The sequence below is a fragment of the Solanum lycopersicum genome, chromosome 11, assembly GCF_036512215.1.
Source record: "Solanum lycopersicum chromosome 11, SLM_r2.1".
In the NCBI taxonomy this organism is placed as follows: domain Eukaryota; kingdom Viridiplantae; phylum Streptophyta; class Magnoliopsida; order Solanales; family Solanaceae; genus Solanum; species Solanum lycopersicum.
Window position 1 is genome coordinate 17871099 of NC_090810.1, and position 19586 is coordinate 17890684.

Consider the following 19586-nt stretch of genomic DNA (forward strand, 5'->3'; position numbering starts at 1 on the left):
ATAATGAAGATTGACTTGTATGATGTTTTTTACACTTTGTTCATAAAGTTTTATCAAAATAGCATGAAAAGCGTGTTTCAACTAAACTATCCTCTTTAAAGCATGTTTTTGCATGATTGTCATACTTAGTGTTTAATTGTACTACACTTCATATTATTCTTTATTTCTATAAGTTTAGGTAGAGGAATGTTAGGATCTTTGACTTGGACCTTGGGAGTTAGATTGTTCTCTTAAGACTCTTTGTATGTCCTCATATATTTGAGGACGTGGATGTTATTTCTAGTTTTCTCTCATTAAAGACAATATAAAGACTAGTAAGTTTCTTTCAATGTAAGGGTTGTGACCCTTTGATAATGAGATATGTCTATGATAGCTTGTGATGAAACTTAGTTCTTCGACATTTTATAAAAGAATTTCCTTATTTATTTTTTTGTGAAAAAGTTTTAATTTACGCACTACATTTAAAACCTATGTGATTAATGAATGCTAAGAGTCTTGTATAAGATCTACAAGAGGTCGAGTATGATGTGTCGCAAATTTGGGGTGCTATAGGGTCATGAAAATCTAGTATCAGAGCATAAAGTTATGGAAAAAGTCTTAGGATCCAAAGTCTCATAAGACATGTCTAGTAGAGTCTTGTTCATTGGTGTAAGTCATGACACATGTATGAGCGAGAGGCTATAGGACGATAGAAGTTACACTTCCTTTATATTTTTGAAGTCGTTCCTTAATGTGTTTGTCTATGAGTTCTTAATTTTACGCTTGTGATCTAGGAACATGAATACAAAAGGGGCTAATTCAAGGAGGGCTCAAGAAGAGAATGTGCATGAGGAGGTTTCCCCTTAAGTGCCCCAAGGTCAACAAGATCCCAATGAGGAAGGGGCCACGACTAATGTGAAGATAAGGGATGCTTTCCAAACTTTGACCTAACTCATGACTACTCAAGCTCAAGTCTTCACTACACAAGATGAAGCCATGAAGGCTCAAGCTAATCAAGGAGTTAGTCCCTATGTGAACCGAAATGCAAGTATTCCTGCTTCGAGAATCTAAGATTTCATGAGAATTAATCCTCCTACTTTTAATTGAACTAAGGTGGATGAGGATCTAAAACGCTTCATTGATGAGGTTTTTCAGGTGGTTGATGCTATAGGGGTAACTTCTAGGGAAAAAGAGGAGCTATCCGACTACCAACTAAACTATCTGGCACAAGTGTAGTTTGAGCGATGGAGAAATGAGAGACACGTGACCGAAGGCCCAACAGATTGGGGAGTGTTTAAGAAGGCCTTTATTGATAGGTTTTTTCCCTTAGAGTTGATGGAGAAAAGTCATTGGATTCATGAACCTCATTCACAGGGGAATGAGTGTGAAGGAATACTCTCGAAATTTTACCCAACTGTCTAAATATGCACCAGCCTTTGTAGCAAACTCTAGGGCAAGAATGAATAAGTTTGTGATGGGGGTGGCTAGTTTGGTTGAAGAAGAGTGTCGTACAGCAATGCTCCATCATGATATGGATATCTGTAGACTCATGGTGTATGCCCAACAAATTGAGGAGACCATGCTTAGGAAGATTAATAGAGATGGGAAGAGGGCTAGGACGGATGAACCAAGTGAACCTACGTCTAAGAGGATGTTTTTACAATAAAGATTCCCCCATGGAGAGCAAGGATAGTGTGTCCAACCCAAATTCTCAAGGAGGTAGTGGAGGTATCTCTACTTTCGAGTGGTCTATATGTACTACATGTGAAAACCAACATTTGGTAAGTGTCTTGCCGAAACAGATTGCTATTTTTAGTGTGTGGAAAGAAGGGTCATAAGATGAGAAATTTCCCAAACCTTTCAACAAAAGGGAAGGATACCAACCAAGATCCTCATGATGGTCTGAATCCTAACACTCAAAAGAAGACCTGTTTCTATGTGCCAGAAGCTAACAAACGAGCTTATCCGGAATAAAGGCCCAATGATTCGTAGTTTTTTATGTTTGTTTTGATTTTTTATTAGATGTATTTACCCTAAGTGAGGGAGAAAGAATTGAGTAGTATGGTGGCTCATATCCTTATTTTTTCCTTCTATTCTTATTCAAGCTTGAAACCAAAATTCTTAGTGGTTTTGTTATGCCTTGGAATCTTTCTTAAGATAAAGAGTTTAATGTATATTTATGTTAAGAGTAACATTTTTATAATATATTGTATGGTCTTTATGATATTATATGATTACACGGGAAGATTAGTAGTTAATCTATATTTCTCATGTCAAGGTGAATCTAACGAGATTTGCTTAATAGCCTCAAGAGTTGATATGTTGATTATGCCTATGTGTGATTTAAAAGTTATTGCATGTTGATCCTTAGAATGAAATGATGAGAATTTCTCACATTGGAGAAGGTAGTTCCTCCATAATGCAATGAAAATGATGAAATATGTACACTGTGAATTGTGGAAATAGTTCCAAATTGTTTGTGTTGCTTAGAGCATATAATGATGTGAAGTTGGTGTTCCTTGTAAGTTTGGTGCATTAATTATGAAGTTGTATATATGATGATTTGTGTTGTGACCTGTTAGATAAATCAACTGTCTCAAAAGATAATTTAGAGCGTTTTTAAAGATAAAACATTTAGTTTGACCAAACTGGCAACTCAAGTCTTAATACATAATAAATAACAATGTAAAGATAATTGACTGCTAATTGTCTATCTATGAAGCCTTTATTCAATATGATGGATGTTGGGATAGGCCAATGACATCCTAATGAACTGACTCATACTGAAAGGAATGAGAAAAAGGGATCCTTCGGAAGCAAGGAATCTCATCACAACACTCTACGTGCTCAATTGGATCAACAATGTGCTGAATGTTTATGTTGGTTACCTAGATGCAGGTGAACTGGCATCAGTACAATGAATGTACGAGTATGTGAGTTTGAATGCTAAACATAACATAAGCTTGAAAATATTATCAAAGAAACACTGACATTGGCACTTCTCGACTCATGAATAACTTAACTCAATATAAAGCAATTGAACACATGAAATATATGAAAAAATTTATAGAAATAGTAAAAGCAACTTAGATCGTTAAAGAAAATTCAGTAACCGACTCAAATTTACTCATATAACAAAGTAATATAGTTCTTTGGAAGTTTGTCTAATCGACAACCACCACTAAGATTTTAACTAGTGATACAGTGTCTTTCCAACGCTGCGAGAACTTTCCTATACTTTGTCGTCATATAGAACACTTACCTTAATGGATCCACTTGATTTTGCTAAAAGCATCTGAAGGAGTAATCGAAGTATGAATCTTTACTACCTATGGTGGATACATGGTTTATGGAGACAAATTATCTTAACTCAAACTCATCCCCATAGCATTGCTCAATACTTCTCCAAAATTATACTTTAGCTCATTAATTTTTCTTTAAAAAAAAACTTTCTTTGGTTTAAGATAATTACTAAAAACTTAGCTTAAATTCTCTCATTGAAATCTCAGTTCCTCTTTACTGAAAAACTAGCTCAGTCTCTTTTGAAAATCAAAGTTCCCTTTTTAATGAAAAACTAGCACAGAGGCTCTTTTTAAATCTCAGTTTGATTTCTTGTTGAAATGTAAAAACATTTATTATTTGAATACATAGTCCCGACATACTCTTTTGAAGAAATAGCTTCATGCTTTACTCTTGAGTCAACTCAAAACTTAAGTCATAAAATAAGGTTAAAAATTTTTAAAAGACTTTTGAAAACTTTATAAACTTCTCTTGACTTGACTCTTAAATTCTCTTGACATGACTCTTAACTTCTCTTAACTTAACTCTTAATTTTCTATGAATTGAATTATAGATTCAAGGATTATGATTTGTTATAGAAAAGATTTGATGATATTTTGGATTGATTTTAGATAGCTAACCATGAGAAACGCTCTAGAAATCATTAGCTTGAAACAAGTCCGCGACGCAGAGATGCTTTTCAATAACTGATCGCGAAATTTAATTTTGAAATAGAGGAGCCCGCATCTTCTGTGCTACACGCATAAAATATTCACCCTAAAGGAACAGGTCCGCGACGTGAACCTTCTATTATTCCTTGTCCGACTTTTTCCTTCTTCGTTTTACAGCCCCAATTCAGCTAAACTCGACTATTCTTCTCACTTTCCCTTAGATTCTGGTACCCAGCATATGTACCCATGAACCGAACTACAAAAAACTCTAAAACTGATGTAAAGATATTAGAAACTCCTCAATTCAGCCCAATTCAAGAACGAAAAACATATTCAAGAACACCATTCAAGATTCTTCAACTTTCAAATTTTCAGAATGAACTTTGCTGAAATAAACATGCTTGGCCCGTGGGTGAACAAACCCAACGCTAGGAAAGACTCACATACCTATTTAATAATCCACCCTTGTCGAAATCCACATGCTTCACCTCTAAGAACGATTATATTTTCTCATTCTCCTCTTGCATTCTTTCTCCAAAAACCCTAGTGTAAATCTCCAATTGCCTAAAAAAAACCAATTTAGTTTTGACCTTTAATTAATTCAATAAAGACGAATTATTATATTAAGACATGGAAAAGACCACAATTCCCTCTAAAAATTCTTATTGGACATTTTCTTATTTGAACAACCCAATTTCCAATGGTCATATATCACTAATACGAACTCGAAATAACGCAAGCTTTGCGGCGTTGGAAAAATTATTACAAGAGTTTTCCAACCATATCAGAAAGTACACATAACTCATCCTGAGCTAGAAGTTATGATCATTTAAAGTTGACCAAAACTCAACTTTAACACACTTAACAAATTTCGAGATTTTTATTATTTCCAAAAATTGTCTCTTTTTAGTTATGGGATGTTACACTTGTATCTGTGTTAACACATTGATGATCAATCAACTGATGTTGGTCACAATTCATCAGAAAATCGTTTGGCTTTACAACAATCCATTGTGCAAACAAATTATCTCCACCATGTTTATCAATATTCACATCTTGATGAGTCTTAAATTGATGTTGATCTTGACTCATCAAGGAATCAGTTGGTTGTACAAGACTCTGTTTGCGAACAACTTATCTCCACCATTTGTATTACCGTTCACACCTTCACAAAGTTGGGCTAAGGATGTATAAATACCACCACTCATATAATTCACTTGTGAAAATATACCAGGTATGTTATGTTATTTTTGTTGATTACTTTTAAATTGCTGTTGAGGAAGATGACCCTCCATATATTACAAATTAGGATTTATAAAGAAAAAATACTTGAGAAAAAAATGGTTTTGTAAGAAACGGGTGAAGGAAATTAACAGTTGGTGCAAAATATGAATATAAAGTATGAAATTTTATGGAAAAGTAATATATCTATGTTCTTAGATACGTATATACACTCATAGGAGGATGTATCCCTTTGTACTTTGTTTCAAGATTTGAAAAGGATAAATGAAAGACTAGCATGTTGTAAATTATTTTCCATATTTGTCTGATTTTATGGATATTAGTTTTACCAAATACAAAGTTAATCAATAAGAATGATTTCAAAACATTATAACTAATAAATTATATGGACAAGGGCCAAAAATACCCTTAAAGTATTGAAAATTGTACAAAATTACCCTTCATCCACCTATTGGCTCCAAAATTCCCTTTTCATCCACCTATTGGCTCCAAAATACCCTTGTCATTCACCTTTGGGTTCAAAATTGACCATTTTTAATTGTTTTAAAAAAATCTTTAAATATTTTTTTAAATACTGGGCGTTCAACTATTTATTATAATTTCAATTTATTAATATAATTTATAAACCAATCCACTACCCACTCATTACTAACTAAATCTCACTCAATTAATAATTCTATTATATTATCAAAATCGTCATAAACACTACTAAAACACGACGAAATTATAGATTACTGAAAATAAAATTCAAACTTATTCGAGTCCGAATCGAAGCCCCAATTAAATTTAGGTTGAGCCGCTTATTTAGGAGGACAATTTCTTTCAATATTGAATTAGAAATTTATGATTAAAGGTAAAGAAATAATACATCCCGAATTATTTCATGCACTTTTTTAAATATAATTTTATAAATATTTATAATTTATTTTAAAACCTTTAATATATTATTTTGAAAAAAAGTTACCTATGAAGTAACATCACATAATTGAGACGTAACAATAATTAAGACGAACATAGTCAGACTTTTATGTTTATCGGTGATTTTTATGTAGCCACTTGAATGTATGATAATTTACTTCTATATTTTTTAAAAACACTCAATTGACAGTAGCTTGAATTAATAATGTGACGGGTTCTTTAATTTAGAGGGATTTAATTAGTAATGGGTGGTTACTAGATTGATTTATAAATTACACTAATAAGTTAAATTATAAGAAATAGTTGAGCGCCACGTATGTTAAAAAATATTTAAATAGTTTAAATATAAAAAAGTTAAATAAGTGGTCAATTTTGAACCTAAATGTGGATGACAAGGGTATTTTGGACCTAATAGGTGGGTGGGAAGGGTATTTTGGAGCCAATAGGTGGATGAAGGGTAATTTTGTACCATTTTCAATATTTTGAGGATATTTTAGGCCCTTTTCGGTACATTATATGCATTCACCGGATTCTTATATAATCTTTTCACTATCATAAACATAAAAGTTATGATATTGAAATTAATTTTTTTCCATATCAATAATAAAAGATGACAAATCTTTTCACTACCATTAATTATTTTCCTTTAAGGGATTAGTCTTCTCCAATCAGATATCTCAAAGTGGAGATATACTTATTATCTTTCTTTATGAGGCAGTGTTTCTCTCGAATGGACCCTTCGCAACATAAGTTCAAATTATTCATGTTTATTTTTGTACTTCCTAATTGAGATTTATATTTTTTATTATTATGTCATGCTGATGAAAGCTATGTGAACAGGGTGAGTCAGTGGCGAGTCAGTGGCCACTTTTTCATTACCCTTGAATTTTCACAAAATTATTAATTATACCTTTAAATTATGAAAATGTCATGTTATCCCTTTAAATATAAGTTTTATGTATTATTTACACTTCTAAACTATATAAGTGTGCTATTACCCACTAAACTTAATTATTACATATCATTTAATTCCTTAAATTATTTTTGTCTAATTGTAGTTTTTGCTCCAGTTTTATATACCAAATAAATTAAAGGAACTTGTGCAAAGAATCAATAGCTTTACAAGGACATGAAAATTTCGTATATAAAAAAACATGTGTGAATGAACAAGAATAATTTTAAAATATCAAAATGATTTATTTAGTTTCATAAATACAAAAATGAGTGCAAAAGTGTACTTAGCTGGTTAAACACAACAAACACTACAATTTTGACAATTATTTCAAGAGGGTAGTAGGACCCTCAAATAGTTTAGGGTATTAATAATATATAAAAATTAAGCTTAAAAATAATAGGACTGACAATATTTATATATTTACTAATTGTAAGATTGGAGAACTAACTTAATTTGGGACTATTCTGACAAAATATTACATATTGCCTAAAAAATAATTTTGTTTAAAGGGTTTAGAATGTGGATCAAAGGAACTAGCTAAGAAGCCCAAATTGTTGTGTGGGTTCTAACCAGGTATTAGGGAATTTTAAAACTTCTTGTTTTGATCATGAAAAATACATACAAACATGAGGAAGTAGGATACTTGGCGGTAATAAACTTGATTTGATATTAACTCACTGGTGGCTTAAATTCAAAGTTAGAGGAGTATAAAGGTTTTGCATTCGACTATAAAGAAATAACAAACTTAAATTTACTGAAAACAATCTTAGTTCATTGAATATAAAGCATTAACAAACTTAAATTTACTCATTTAAAGTAATATAATTTTAGTGGGAGATTTTCTAATCGACAACCATCACTATTAGCCTAAGTGATGGTACAATGTTTTACTTTACGCTGCCGAGGATCATCCCTATACCTTGCATTGGTATAGGACCTTTTTAACTTTATGGATCCACTAGTTTAACTTAAGTAATCATCTAAAAAGTATGATCCTTTAATACCCATGATAGCTACATGGTTTATGGAGACTTGAGTTATTATGAACTCGCATCCCCATACCGTTCTCAATAATACTTCCAAAAATATAACTAGCTCATGTTTTTTTAAAAGAACTTCTTTCTCTGGGTCGAGATAATTGCTCAACACTTATCTTTATAAGCACTCTTAGAATCGATGTTCCCTTTTCTTGCTAAATTCTCTTTTAGGAAATCTTAGTTTCCTCTTATCTAAATGTGAAAAAAACATTTTTAACTTTTAGGGAATAATTAGTTCCCTTATATCTTTTGAGAAATGAACTGAAATTTTTACTCTTTACTTAACTTGAAACTTGAGTCTTAAAACAACTCTTAGGGAATACTTAGTTCCCTATAACTTTTTTAGAAATGAACTCAACTTTTTACTTGTTACTTAACTTGAAACTTATGTCTTAAAAGAAAGTTAAAATATTTCTTAAAGACCCTACAAAACTTTTAAGAACATTGATTTGACTTGCTTCTTAACTTCAAGACTTGACTCTTAACTTCTTTGACTTTGATCTTACCTTTTCTTTATTTGGATTATGGATTCAAGATTCATGATCTCATGTTTATGCATGATTTCATCATGTTCAGATGTATTTTAGAGTGTTGGAATCAACTAAAAAACATGGGTACATCACTTAGAAACTAGTATGAAAAGGTGAGGAATGAATGGGGTCAATTGGCGTCCTTGGCGCTCTAAGAGGTGTGGGGTGGATGGTGCGATGCCCCAAGTCCCTACGGATAGAGATTTTCCTTTGGGGCTATGAGAGGCGCGACTCCAACCCTTCTACCTAGGTGTTCTCGACTTTTCTCCTTTGTTTTTCATCTCTAAACCCTCTAGACTTCCATGGTTCTTTCACCAAACACTTAGGATCATTAGCACCCTCAATAACCAATAGATTTAACTCGAAAAACAACCTAGAAGCACGAATCAAAAAAACACTAAGCATTCAATAACTCAACCAACAAGAATTCGACAATGTTCTTCAAGAACTTCACATATTAACATGTAAACAACTCACCAATCACTTAATTGAGAGAAGTATGGTGTGTGGTTGAACTGACCTAACACTAAATGATCTCACATACCTTTATAGGGATCACCCTCGATGAATTCCACTCGCAAAGCTTGGCGTTCTTGGCGAATTCTTGACTTCTCTCTATCTTCCTCTTCTTTTCTCTCTTCTCGAAGCCCTAAGCGTAATTCTTATTTTTCCGAACTACAATAAATTTAGCTTTACCCCTAATAAATATCTGAAAATGAATTAATTAAATTAAGGTAAAGACAACTTTGCCCTTCTCAAAATTGGATTGGATTTTCCTTAATCCAACATCTCAACTTCCGAAAGGCATAACTCGCTCATACAGTATCAAAGTTGTGCAAACTCGGTGGTATTGGAAAGATCTTACAATGGGTTTTCCAATCATATAAAAAAATACCTCTAACTCATCCTGAGGTAGAATTTATGGTCGTTTGAAAATGACCAAAACTCACTTTCCTAACTTAAATAATTTTCCAGATTTTTCGTATTCTTTCCAAAAATATTTTCAGATTTTAATCTCTTTTCTAGTCGTTTCTAGTTGCGAGATGTTGCATCAACATTAAACAATTATTTCTGTTAGCATAAAATGAATTAGGTAGCCCATTACCTATTAAATGTTCTATGTTTCCTCTTTAGAACACAACCAAGTTTTTCTCATTTCAAGTTAGTAGTAAAAATTATGACCACTTTATCAGGGACTGCCACAACAAAGTTTTTGAGTTAGTGACTTACAAATCACTTCAACGGGTCATAGAACATTCAACGGCCCATATTGTTCACTTGTGAATAAAGTAATAAGAGACAAATTTTGGATTTATTTCTTACTGACCCATCTACAAGTAATAAATTCTACCGGTCGTAGTTTGGACTTGTAGAATAAACCTTTGAAACTTAAAATTTCAATATGAATTCAACGGATGAGATCCACGGTCCATATATCAAGCCACGAACTATATATGGCTGTATGAATGTTTTTTGACAACTTTTACAAGAGGTGTTTCAGAGTATTCCCACTCCTTCTAAACCTAAACCCTAACTCTTTTACACGTGAATAAGGTTCTAAAATATGTAAATGAACCCTTTTACTCTTATTAATGCTTTCAAGCCTTAGAGCAAAGATCCAAGATGATAAACCTAGGGTTTTCAAGTGTTCGTCATGTTTCGCCAAACACTTTATTTATCACGCCCCGAAGCTACCCCTAGGACGCGGACACGGAACATAGGATCACGAGTGACACAAAACTAAACTTTATGACATATCATAAGCATACTAAATTGAACTGAAGTAAAGAATCATTATGAGGAAGCTAATCATAAGATAATCTGAAATAATGGAGAATACCCCATACTAAATCTGAATAAAGGAAAAAAGATACTTTAATGACAATTGAAAAGTCAAACTCAAGTAATAAAGCCGAAAGTAACTATGTCTGAAAATAACCTCTATCAGACTAGAAGTGTTCTGAAATGCCCCATCTAAAATCTAGAAAAAGTGAAAATAAAGCTAAAAGCAAAGGAAGATAATCATGTCACTCTTCCTAGAAGAATGAGGGCTCACTAGTGATGCTATTGAACTGAAGATCGGGAACTGATTTATGTGTGATCTGAAAGTTGAGAATCTGAGCCTACATTAGAAGAAGATATCGCGCAGAGTATGTGTCTGTACTTGAGTATTACTAATCATGCAAGATAGAATAAAGTTGAAGTAACTGAACCAAAGCATATATATGACCAATGATAAAAGATAAGCATGATAACATACTGAGGATACAGAACATGAACTAATGGAATGCAATGATCAAGTTTATAACATGTTGGGACTGAAATCTGACTGTAACTGGTAACATGGTCAATGCAATAAAATTTGGTTGAACTGTGGGAGATAGTAATAAGCAACATAAAATCACACGAGCTAAATGTTGAGGCCGATGTATACGTCAATTCGAGAGGAAATAATATACCCTACCATAGGTATAGAGGCATGACTATTGTGATCACTAAATATAGTGCCCATATAAGGGTTTTATCTACGGGGCACGTAGTTCTGGGACTATGAGGGTGACTGACCCTAGTCCACTCGATATTAAGCTAATCCAATTGATTATGTAATTATCAATTTATGACTAACTTAATGTAATATTGGATAGCTCAAAATACTTACATTAAATAAACATATAAAAACTAAGGCATGTATGTGTATATATCTAAAATAACTGATTTAGTATATGTAATAAATAAACTGAAAGAACTACATAGCTAGGGTTCTAAATCTATGAAAGAACTTACAGAAAACGATACGAAATTCATGATAATATGATTTGGATCATTCTGACTGCTAACCCCACAATTTCTAACATTCAAGAAACCCTTGGTCTAAATAATATTAAGGGAATCAAGAATTTGACTGAAAAATAGGGACCTAGTGTGTTAAATATACTCATTAGTAAAATCCCACATGCCTGGTGAAAAATTCCATACAGATATCACGCCCTTTTTTTCCTCAAAATTTAATTTTTTAAATATTTTGAAAGAAAAAGAGTTTTTCCACTTAAAATCACATTTTGAAAAGGATTATTTTATTATTAAGAGTCACCACTTGGAATTAAATTTTGGTGTTCCAATTCACCTTATTTAGATGCCTAATCAAAAGAAATGTTGACTCTATTTTTATTGGTCTCCAAACTAGAAATTCGGGTAAGGAATTTTGTTGACCGAGACGAAGGTATTCGACACCCCTCGAGTCCCGTGCTTCTAGCACGATCTCATTATTGACTTTAGTATGATATGACTTAATTTTTGGATATTATATTATTGAACTTAATAATACAAATACTATTTACTTTAATTTTCTCATTTATTTTAAACATATTTTAAAATGTCTTATTTATTTTAATATATATCCATTAATTAAAAATATGTATATGCACATAAACTTATTCAAACTAAATAAAGTAAAGTCAAAAAATGAACATTTACAAATTTGAACTTTTGAAAGTCCGCAATTTTTTTTTCTATTTGTATATATTTATATTATTATTTTGTATATTACTATAGATAGAATATATAGATGTATATAATTGCTAGGAATAAGAATTCACCTAGAAATGAGATTTTTAGAGTTTAGATAATTTTAACATTGTCTTTAATTTTTAGTTTAATTTAAAATAGGTGATAAATTTTCATTAGATTTATAATAAGTTATAGCAAAAAATCCTAAAGAGGTTAGGACTATTTTTTAGGAATATTATTTTTTATTTTTATTTTTTTTCTGTTTCGTATATTTTTCTACACGTCTTGTTTCTTGTATATTTTTTATTTTTAATTTATTTTTTACGCATATATATATATATATATATATATATATATATATATATATATATATTTCTTGTATTTTTTTTATTACTTTTTTTTGTTACAGTTTGTTGTTTCTTTTTTTTTCCCTTTCTTATGTTTTATTATTATTCTTTTAATCATTCTTCCTCATTATTTGTTAACGTATTTATTTTATTTTATTTTAGTTTTTAAACTATAACTCTAAATAATATCCATATAACCTCTTAATGAAAAACTTTAATAATTCGAATTAAAGTGATAACCATCTTATGCTTATTCTAAAGAATAAATTTTTAATCGAAATAATATATTAAAAACATTAAAACATATTACACATAATTTATTTATTTTTCTTAGTCACTAATCAATTAAGGATAGCTTAAATCCGAATCTACAAGTACAAAATCTATGAAGTGAAGAGTAGACTGAAAGAAATACTAATCTATTCAAGCTTAACAATTCAATATCATGACACTGATTTCAATATAAATTGCAAATTCCATCTAAAGCGCATAATAATAATATAATGATAATAAACATAATCCATGCGATTTGAAGAACATCATATTATTGAAATCATATTTTCATACAAGTATTCAATTTAAATCATGCAAGAATTGAGTTACCTCGATGTGAATATTGATACCACAAAATAACTGTTACGATCTACTGATTTCCAAAGTCAATAACCAATATTAACTTTCAGGAGCCACGACTCTGAAACATCAAACGAAACTCGAACTAACTTAATTCTCAAAACAAAACTTATTTTTTATTATCTTTTCTCTCTTGCTTTTTTTCTCTGTGTATTTGAATCTGTGTATTTTTTTTATGTCCGTCTCTTTTTGAGTTATCGTGTATTTCTGTCTATGTTTTTCCTATTGAGCGTGTATTTTTTTATAATCATTTGGATGAGAGTTTGGTGTAAATTTAAATGAACGTGAGAGTGTGAAAAGTTTAGTTTGAAATCTAGTTAAGAATTTTAGGGTTTAGATAAGGGAATAAATTAAACAAAAGTAATATGATATTAACAAATCAAATAATAAAAATAAAAATAAAATAAATTAAACAAACCAAAAAAAAGAGAAAAGAAGAAGAAAAAAAACGTGTAAAAAGAAAAAACATCGTCCAATAGAGAGAAATTTTTTTATAAATAAATAGATAGAATAAAAAATTAAAATAAGTTTGATGGAAGGAGGATTTTTTAGGAAATAAATTAAGGAAGTTGGAGATAATTAGGATAAAGATAGAGAATTTGAAATTTTCAAGACTTCTTCTTTTCTTTTCTTTTTTCATACTTTTTCGCTATATATTCTATTATTATTATTTTTAAACTAGATAAAAGTTGAATAATTTAAACAATTACCTTAAATTCACAACTTTTTTTAATTATTTTTTATGATTAAACATTAAATATTAAAGAACTTATAATTTGTAGTAATTTACAATTTGTATCATCACAAGGCTCATATTTTCGAAGCTTAATGATTTTATCTCATATTTATACGTTACTTTAGTTAAATTATATTTCAGCCTTTCACTTCAGTTATTATTTCACTCAACCGTAGCACATAGTCGTACATTCAATACACTAATGTCATTCAATATGCATCATTATGCGATGCATATGTAAGTGTTCAGGATCATCAACATGCAATTCATTGAGATCACCAACTTGTCTATAAACTTTTGATGATGCCTCCTAGCTTTCAGAGGACTCTAGTCTTTAATTAACTTTCGGTAGTTCTTGTCGGTCCTTATCTTAAAATTTTATATATATATATATATATATATATATATATATATATATATATATATATATAATTTTCAAATAGTTGAGACGCAACATTTAACTTAAATTTTTTCTTTAGTGTTTTAAACTTATCAATATTGAATAGGTCATCCTCTAATAAGACAGTCAGGCTAAGGTTATTTTGCTCGGGAGCCATTAATAATTTTCGAGGTCTGGTCACCTCCAAGGTCTGAGGTGTGACAATTTGATTACTTTAGCTTATTAAGAGAAAGATATTTTTTGTAAAAGAAAATTATACTTAACATTGACTATTTGTTTTCACAAATCACTCACAAGTCCGTTAAAACTGTGTATTACTTAATACGGATACTATAGTAAAATATTCACGTTATTTATGTTCTCTTAAAAAGAGTGCAACCTTTATCAGGGATAATTAAAAGCTTTGGAGGAGGTATATAGTTAAATTAATTTTTTATGTTTAAATTAGATTTTCATGGTCATAAGTTAAAAAGATTAGTGATTTAATAAACACCAAAAAATTCTTCTTGAAATTAAAATCATTACTTGAAAAAGATGACAAAACACTGCATGAATTTTGAGTGCCTCGTTAACTATTCTTACACTCACATTAATAGCATTCTCTTGACAAATCAAATCAGTGAATCAAAGTGTAACTATTACTGATAGTAAGACAAGAAATATGTGAGGTAGTGAGGTCACATGAAATGTATGAGTATGACCACACATTCACATGGATAGTAAGTGTATTATTCATGCGTATCTATTATAAAAGCCTCAAACTTTAAGAAAACACTCAATCCTCACAAATCATGACAACTTCTTCTCCAAAATATTTACAGGAGGATAATCTTAGTGAAGAATGTAAGAAATTGCTCTCCATCTTGCCAAAAGATAAAGGATGGGTTGGATCATATATCTACAATTATCAAGGTTTTTGGACACCACCACGATTTCTTCAAGGTGTGATTGCATTTCAACAACAATTTCAAGCCGAAGATAGTGATATCATTCTTGTTACAACTCCAAAATCAGGAACTACTTGGTTAAAATCACTTTTATTTGCTCTGATAAATCGAGTGAAACATCCTATTTTTGAACCTAATCACCCTTTACTTGTGAATAACCCTCATGTTCTTGTTCCATTCTTGGAGCATGATCTCTATATTGATGGTCGAGTCCCTGATTTTTCAACCTTCACTTCACCTAAACTCTTGGCAACTCATGTGCCCTTTGCTTCATTGCCAAAATCAGTCCAGGATTCAAAAACCAAACTTGTCTACTTATGTAGAAATCCTAGGGACACTTTTATTTCTATGTGGCATTTCACAAACAATTTATTACTTCATCACAACGATACCAATTCTATTGAAGAAAAGTTTGATCTTTTCTGTGAGGGGGTGAGCCTTTATGGTCCATTTTGGAATCACGTGTTAGATTATTGGAAAAAAAGCATAGAAATGCCTACCAAAATACTTTTTTTAATGTATGAAGAAATTAAAAAGAAACCAAAAGTTCAGCTTAAACGCTTGGCTGAATTCTTGGAATGTCCAATTTCCACAGAGGAAGAAAATTGTGGAGTGGTGGATGAGATATTAAAAATGTGTAGTTTTAAGAATTTGAGAAATTTGGAAGTGAATACAAATGGACGGTTTTCAACTGGAGAGGCATATAATCTGTTCTTTCGTAAAGGAGAGATTGGAGATTGGAAGAATTATTTTACTACAAATATGAGTGATAAACTCAATCATACCATAGAAGAAAAGTTTCAAGGATCTGGATTAAAGTTTTCATATGTTTGATTAGGTATTAATATGCTATAATGTCAATCGAATGCAATTATTTATTTTGTAAATCAATGTTGCAGTATTTGTGTTTGAGAGTAATATAACCGAACAAACAACAAAAGTTCTATTGTCGTAATATTATTTTGACTTATTGTTACTCAAATTGATTGCAAATTTAGTATGAAATTATATTCTTTATTTTATTTTGGAAAAAATTCATAGTACCCCTCAACCTATACCCGAAATTTCAGAGACACACTTATACTATACTAAGATCCTATTACCCCTGACCCCAACTTATTTTATAAATAATTTTCTACCCCTTTTTGACCTACGTGGTACTAGCTTGAAAAAAATATTAACACGCGTTAGACCCACAAGATAGTACCATGTACGCCGAAAAAGGATAAAAAATTATTTATAAAATAAGTTCAGGAGGGTAATATGACTTTAGTATAGTATAAGGTGTCTATGAGATTTCGAGCATAATTTGGGGGATACTTGTGCATTTTCCTTTTTATTTTTCACTAGTAGTCATGTTTTTTCAAGTACTACAGGGTTGTCAATGAAGTAGGAGGCATTTGTTTTTTATTTGAGATTATTTAACTCCAAATGCCAAATAAAAAATTTAGGGCTCAAACATTAAATAATTGATCAAAATGATTTAGAGAGAAATACTAATGGAAGAGTGATTTTTCTATGACAAAAGAAGTATGACTTAATCACATAATTTTTAATAATTGAATGACTATTTTAATAATAAAATCATTTTAAGTTTTCATATGTGTGACGATCATTATAATTTATGATAGTGAATAATGACAATAATAACAAAATAATGACAATTGTCATCATGATTAAAATTTTCTCACAACTCGCTCTCATTTTTTTTTATCTTGGATGACAAAATGTGTTTCTTTGTTTCTAAAGTTTTCTTAAGTTTCATTTTCACGTCTATTGGACAACTAATTATAATTATTATATTACTCTCGTTGTTCCATATCATAATGTGATATTATTTGATTAAGTATAGAATTTTTAAAAAAGAAATAGAAAAGCCTAAAACAAATTATAAATCTATATAAAATTACATATATATCATCGCTTTTAAGGATAAATCGAAAAGTTTAAGATTGAACTTATTCTTTCCGAATTAAAAGCATCATTTTGTTTATTTAGATATACCAATATATGTATGCCAATCGTGTGGACTGTCCAGTATAAATGGACTCATAAGTCTATATTTTGGGGTCATCTTAATTTTTATCCTCAAATATGATGAGTTTTAGTTTTTATCCATCAATATTTTATGTAAAAGATATATGATCAACTATATCTTTGAAACCAAATAACAGCAACAAAAAAATGTTCGGTATAAGTTTATATTTTTGTATCATAATCTACCACAAGTTACGCCTGAAAAACATAACAACTTGTGTTGTAATGCATAACTTTATTCCTAATGCACTTATGCCATGTGAGATAAACATTCAAATTCAGAATCCACAAGTTATGTCGTAAGAGACATATAACTTAATTTCAATCAAACTTATGTTGAGCAAGGAAAAAGTTTGATTTAAGAACCCATAATTTATGTTGCACGAAACACAACTTATTCTGTATGAAACTTATGTCAAGTGAGCCAAAAATTCTCTTAGCTTTTGTCGAGTAAATTATGACATAGAAATACTACATAATTTATATGGGATATATTAATTTCTGACTCCGCCACTATACTCGATTAGTTGTTAATACCAATTTCTCGAATGTAAATGATTTTTAACCGATGATATACGAACAAAGAAATAATGCCCACATGTATAAAACACATGAATATATGTTTTTGTTTAAAAGTAGATAACTTATATTACAGACACCTCACACGGTAGTCTATGATCTCATTAAGATTTGGAACGATTATTTTTAATATTCGATTGCTAGAAATTTGGTATTGTCACATATATAAGAACTTGAAAGATTGTAAAATTCTTACTATTTAATGGAGTTTATCAATTATCACTTTCTCTATTGTTTGGTACATGTGCATGTGAAGTATAAGATACTCAATATGATGATATATTATTCTTTCTTTAGCTAGTAGAAGCTAGGTTTCCTTGTTCCTCCATATCATTTTCCATAAGCACCCCTGAATACACCATAATATATTTATCATGTGAACGATATCAACCTCTCATATTGTCAAATGTGTGTTTCTTGATTAGATTATTCTAAACCTAGTAAATCATCAAAAAAAACATTAATTTTTGCTTTCAAATCATTGATTTTGTTCACAAATTTTGGAAGGATAAAACTTGATCTTGTATCCTCTTTTTCTTTGTCCCTCCATAGGAAAAAAATTGTAATTTTAAGACTGAAAGTGATCCAAATAGTACTTTACATTAGCATCATTCAAAATGAGGTGTAGCAAGAATACAAGAAAAAACACATACACCATAGCATGGGGAAGACCAATCGTGATTTTGTTCAAATAACTGAAGTGTCCCATCATCCGTTGTGTTGAATTAGAATTGAAAAATTATTGGTACCCATGTTTTTAGTAAATCGTAGAAGGTAAAACAATAAGAAATAATCATGGAATATGAGTAAATTGTGCTTGGTTGATTTTTTGTTACAACATCAATAATTTGGCATATTTTTGTTACAACATCAATAATTTGGCATATTGACTTTGCAATTTTGTGTTACATTCTTGCGTTCATTTTTTTCCTGCTCTGCACAAATTACATCAGTTTGCATGCATATACTCTTTATTCTTTACCTGCAAAGGTCTGTGTGTTGTTGTTGCCCAAAATTTATTCAAATGAAAGTGTTCTCTAATTATATTTTCTCCTTGTTTATTTTCTATAATCTTCTTATGCTTTTAGTCAAACCTGTAATTCTTTGGTAAATAAATTAAATGATTTTAATTTTATTCAAATCGACTAAAATATGTGCCTGATTTATGAAAAATTTTGGTGAATCAAGCAATAGAATCATCATGAAGTGCACATAACAGCATTCAAGCGCATTGTGAGCCTCAATCACAATTAGCTACATATAACTTTTGATGAAGTCCTTCACAGGTTTGGAAAATGTTTAGTTTCCAGTTGTATGTGAATCCTTGCAACATGTTTTCAGTGATAGTGATATGGCCAAATACTCTTGGATAATGACCGAGGGAGAGATGTTCAAAGAATTTCCAGTACTTGATGGAACTTAAGCACCACCAACAATGTACATGCAACAAATTTGTGTTTCTTGGGAAATATGGAAAGGCTGGACAACTCATAAATATGGAGATCATTACAAATTGTGACTTCAACCAAGATATATCCTGTGGAATAGCAAGGAAGCATTTCCACTGCCTCTCCAAACTGTGACACTAGAGGTACATGGGATGAACTTTGTGCAAGAATTGAAAGGTACAAACTTGTTGTCGGTGGATCAAACCTGTGATAGGTAAGATAAAAAACAACACATATGTGAGTGAAAGAATATTTTCCTCAATTCCATCTCTCTATTTTACTGATCCTTATATACACAAAGATAGCAACAAATAAGGCTACAAAATTAGGAGTCAGAAACT

The 19586-nt window shown here is 30.6% G+C and overlaps 1 protein-coding gene across 1 annotated transcript; it reads left to right on the top strand.

The window, feature by feature from the left end:
- Positions 1 to 15025: 15025 nt before the first annotated feature.
- Positions 15026 to 16068, top strand: LOC101258523 (cytosolic sulfotransferase 12-like). Its single transcript, XM_004250801.4, has one exon. The coding sequence runs from the start codon at positions 15026 to 15028 to the stop codon at positions 16013 to 16015; it is 990 nt and encodes a 329-aa protein (XP_004250849.2). The 3' UTR covers positions 16016 to 16068.
- Positions 16069 to 19586: the final 3518 nt, after the last annotated feature.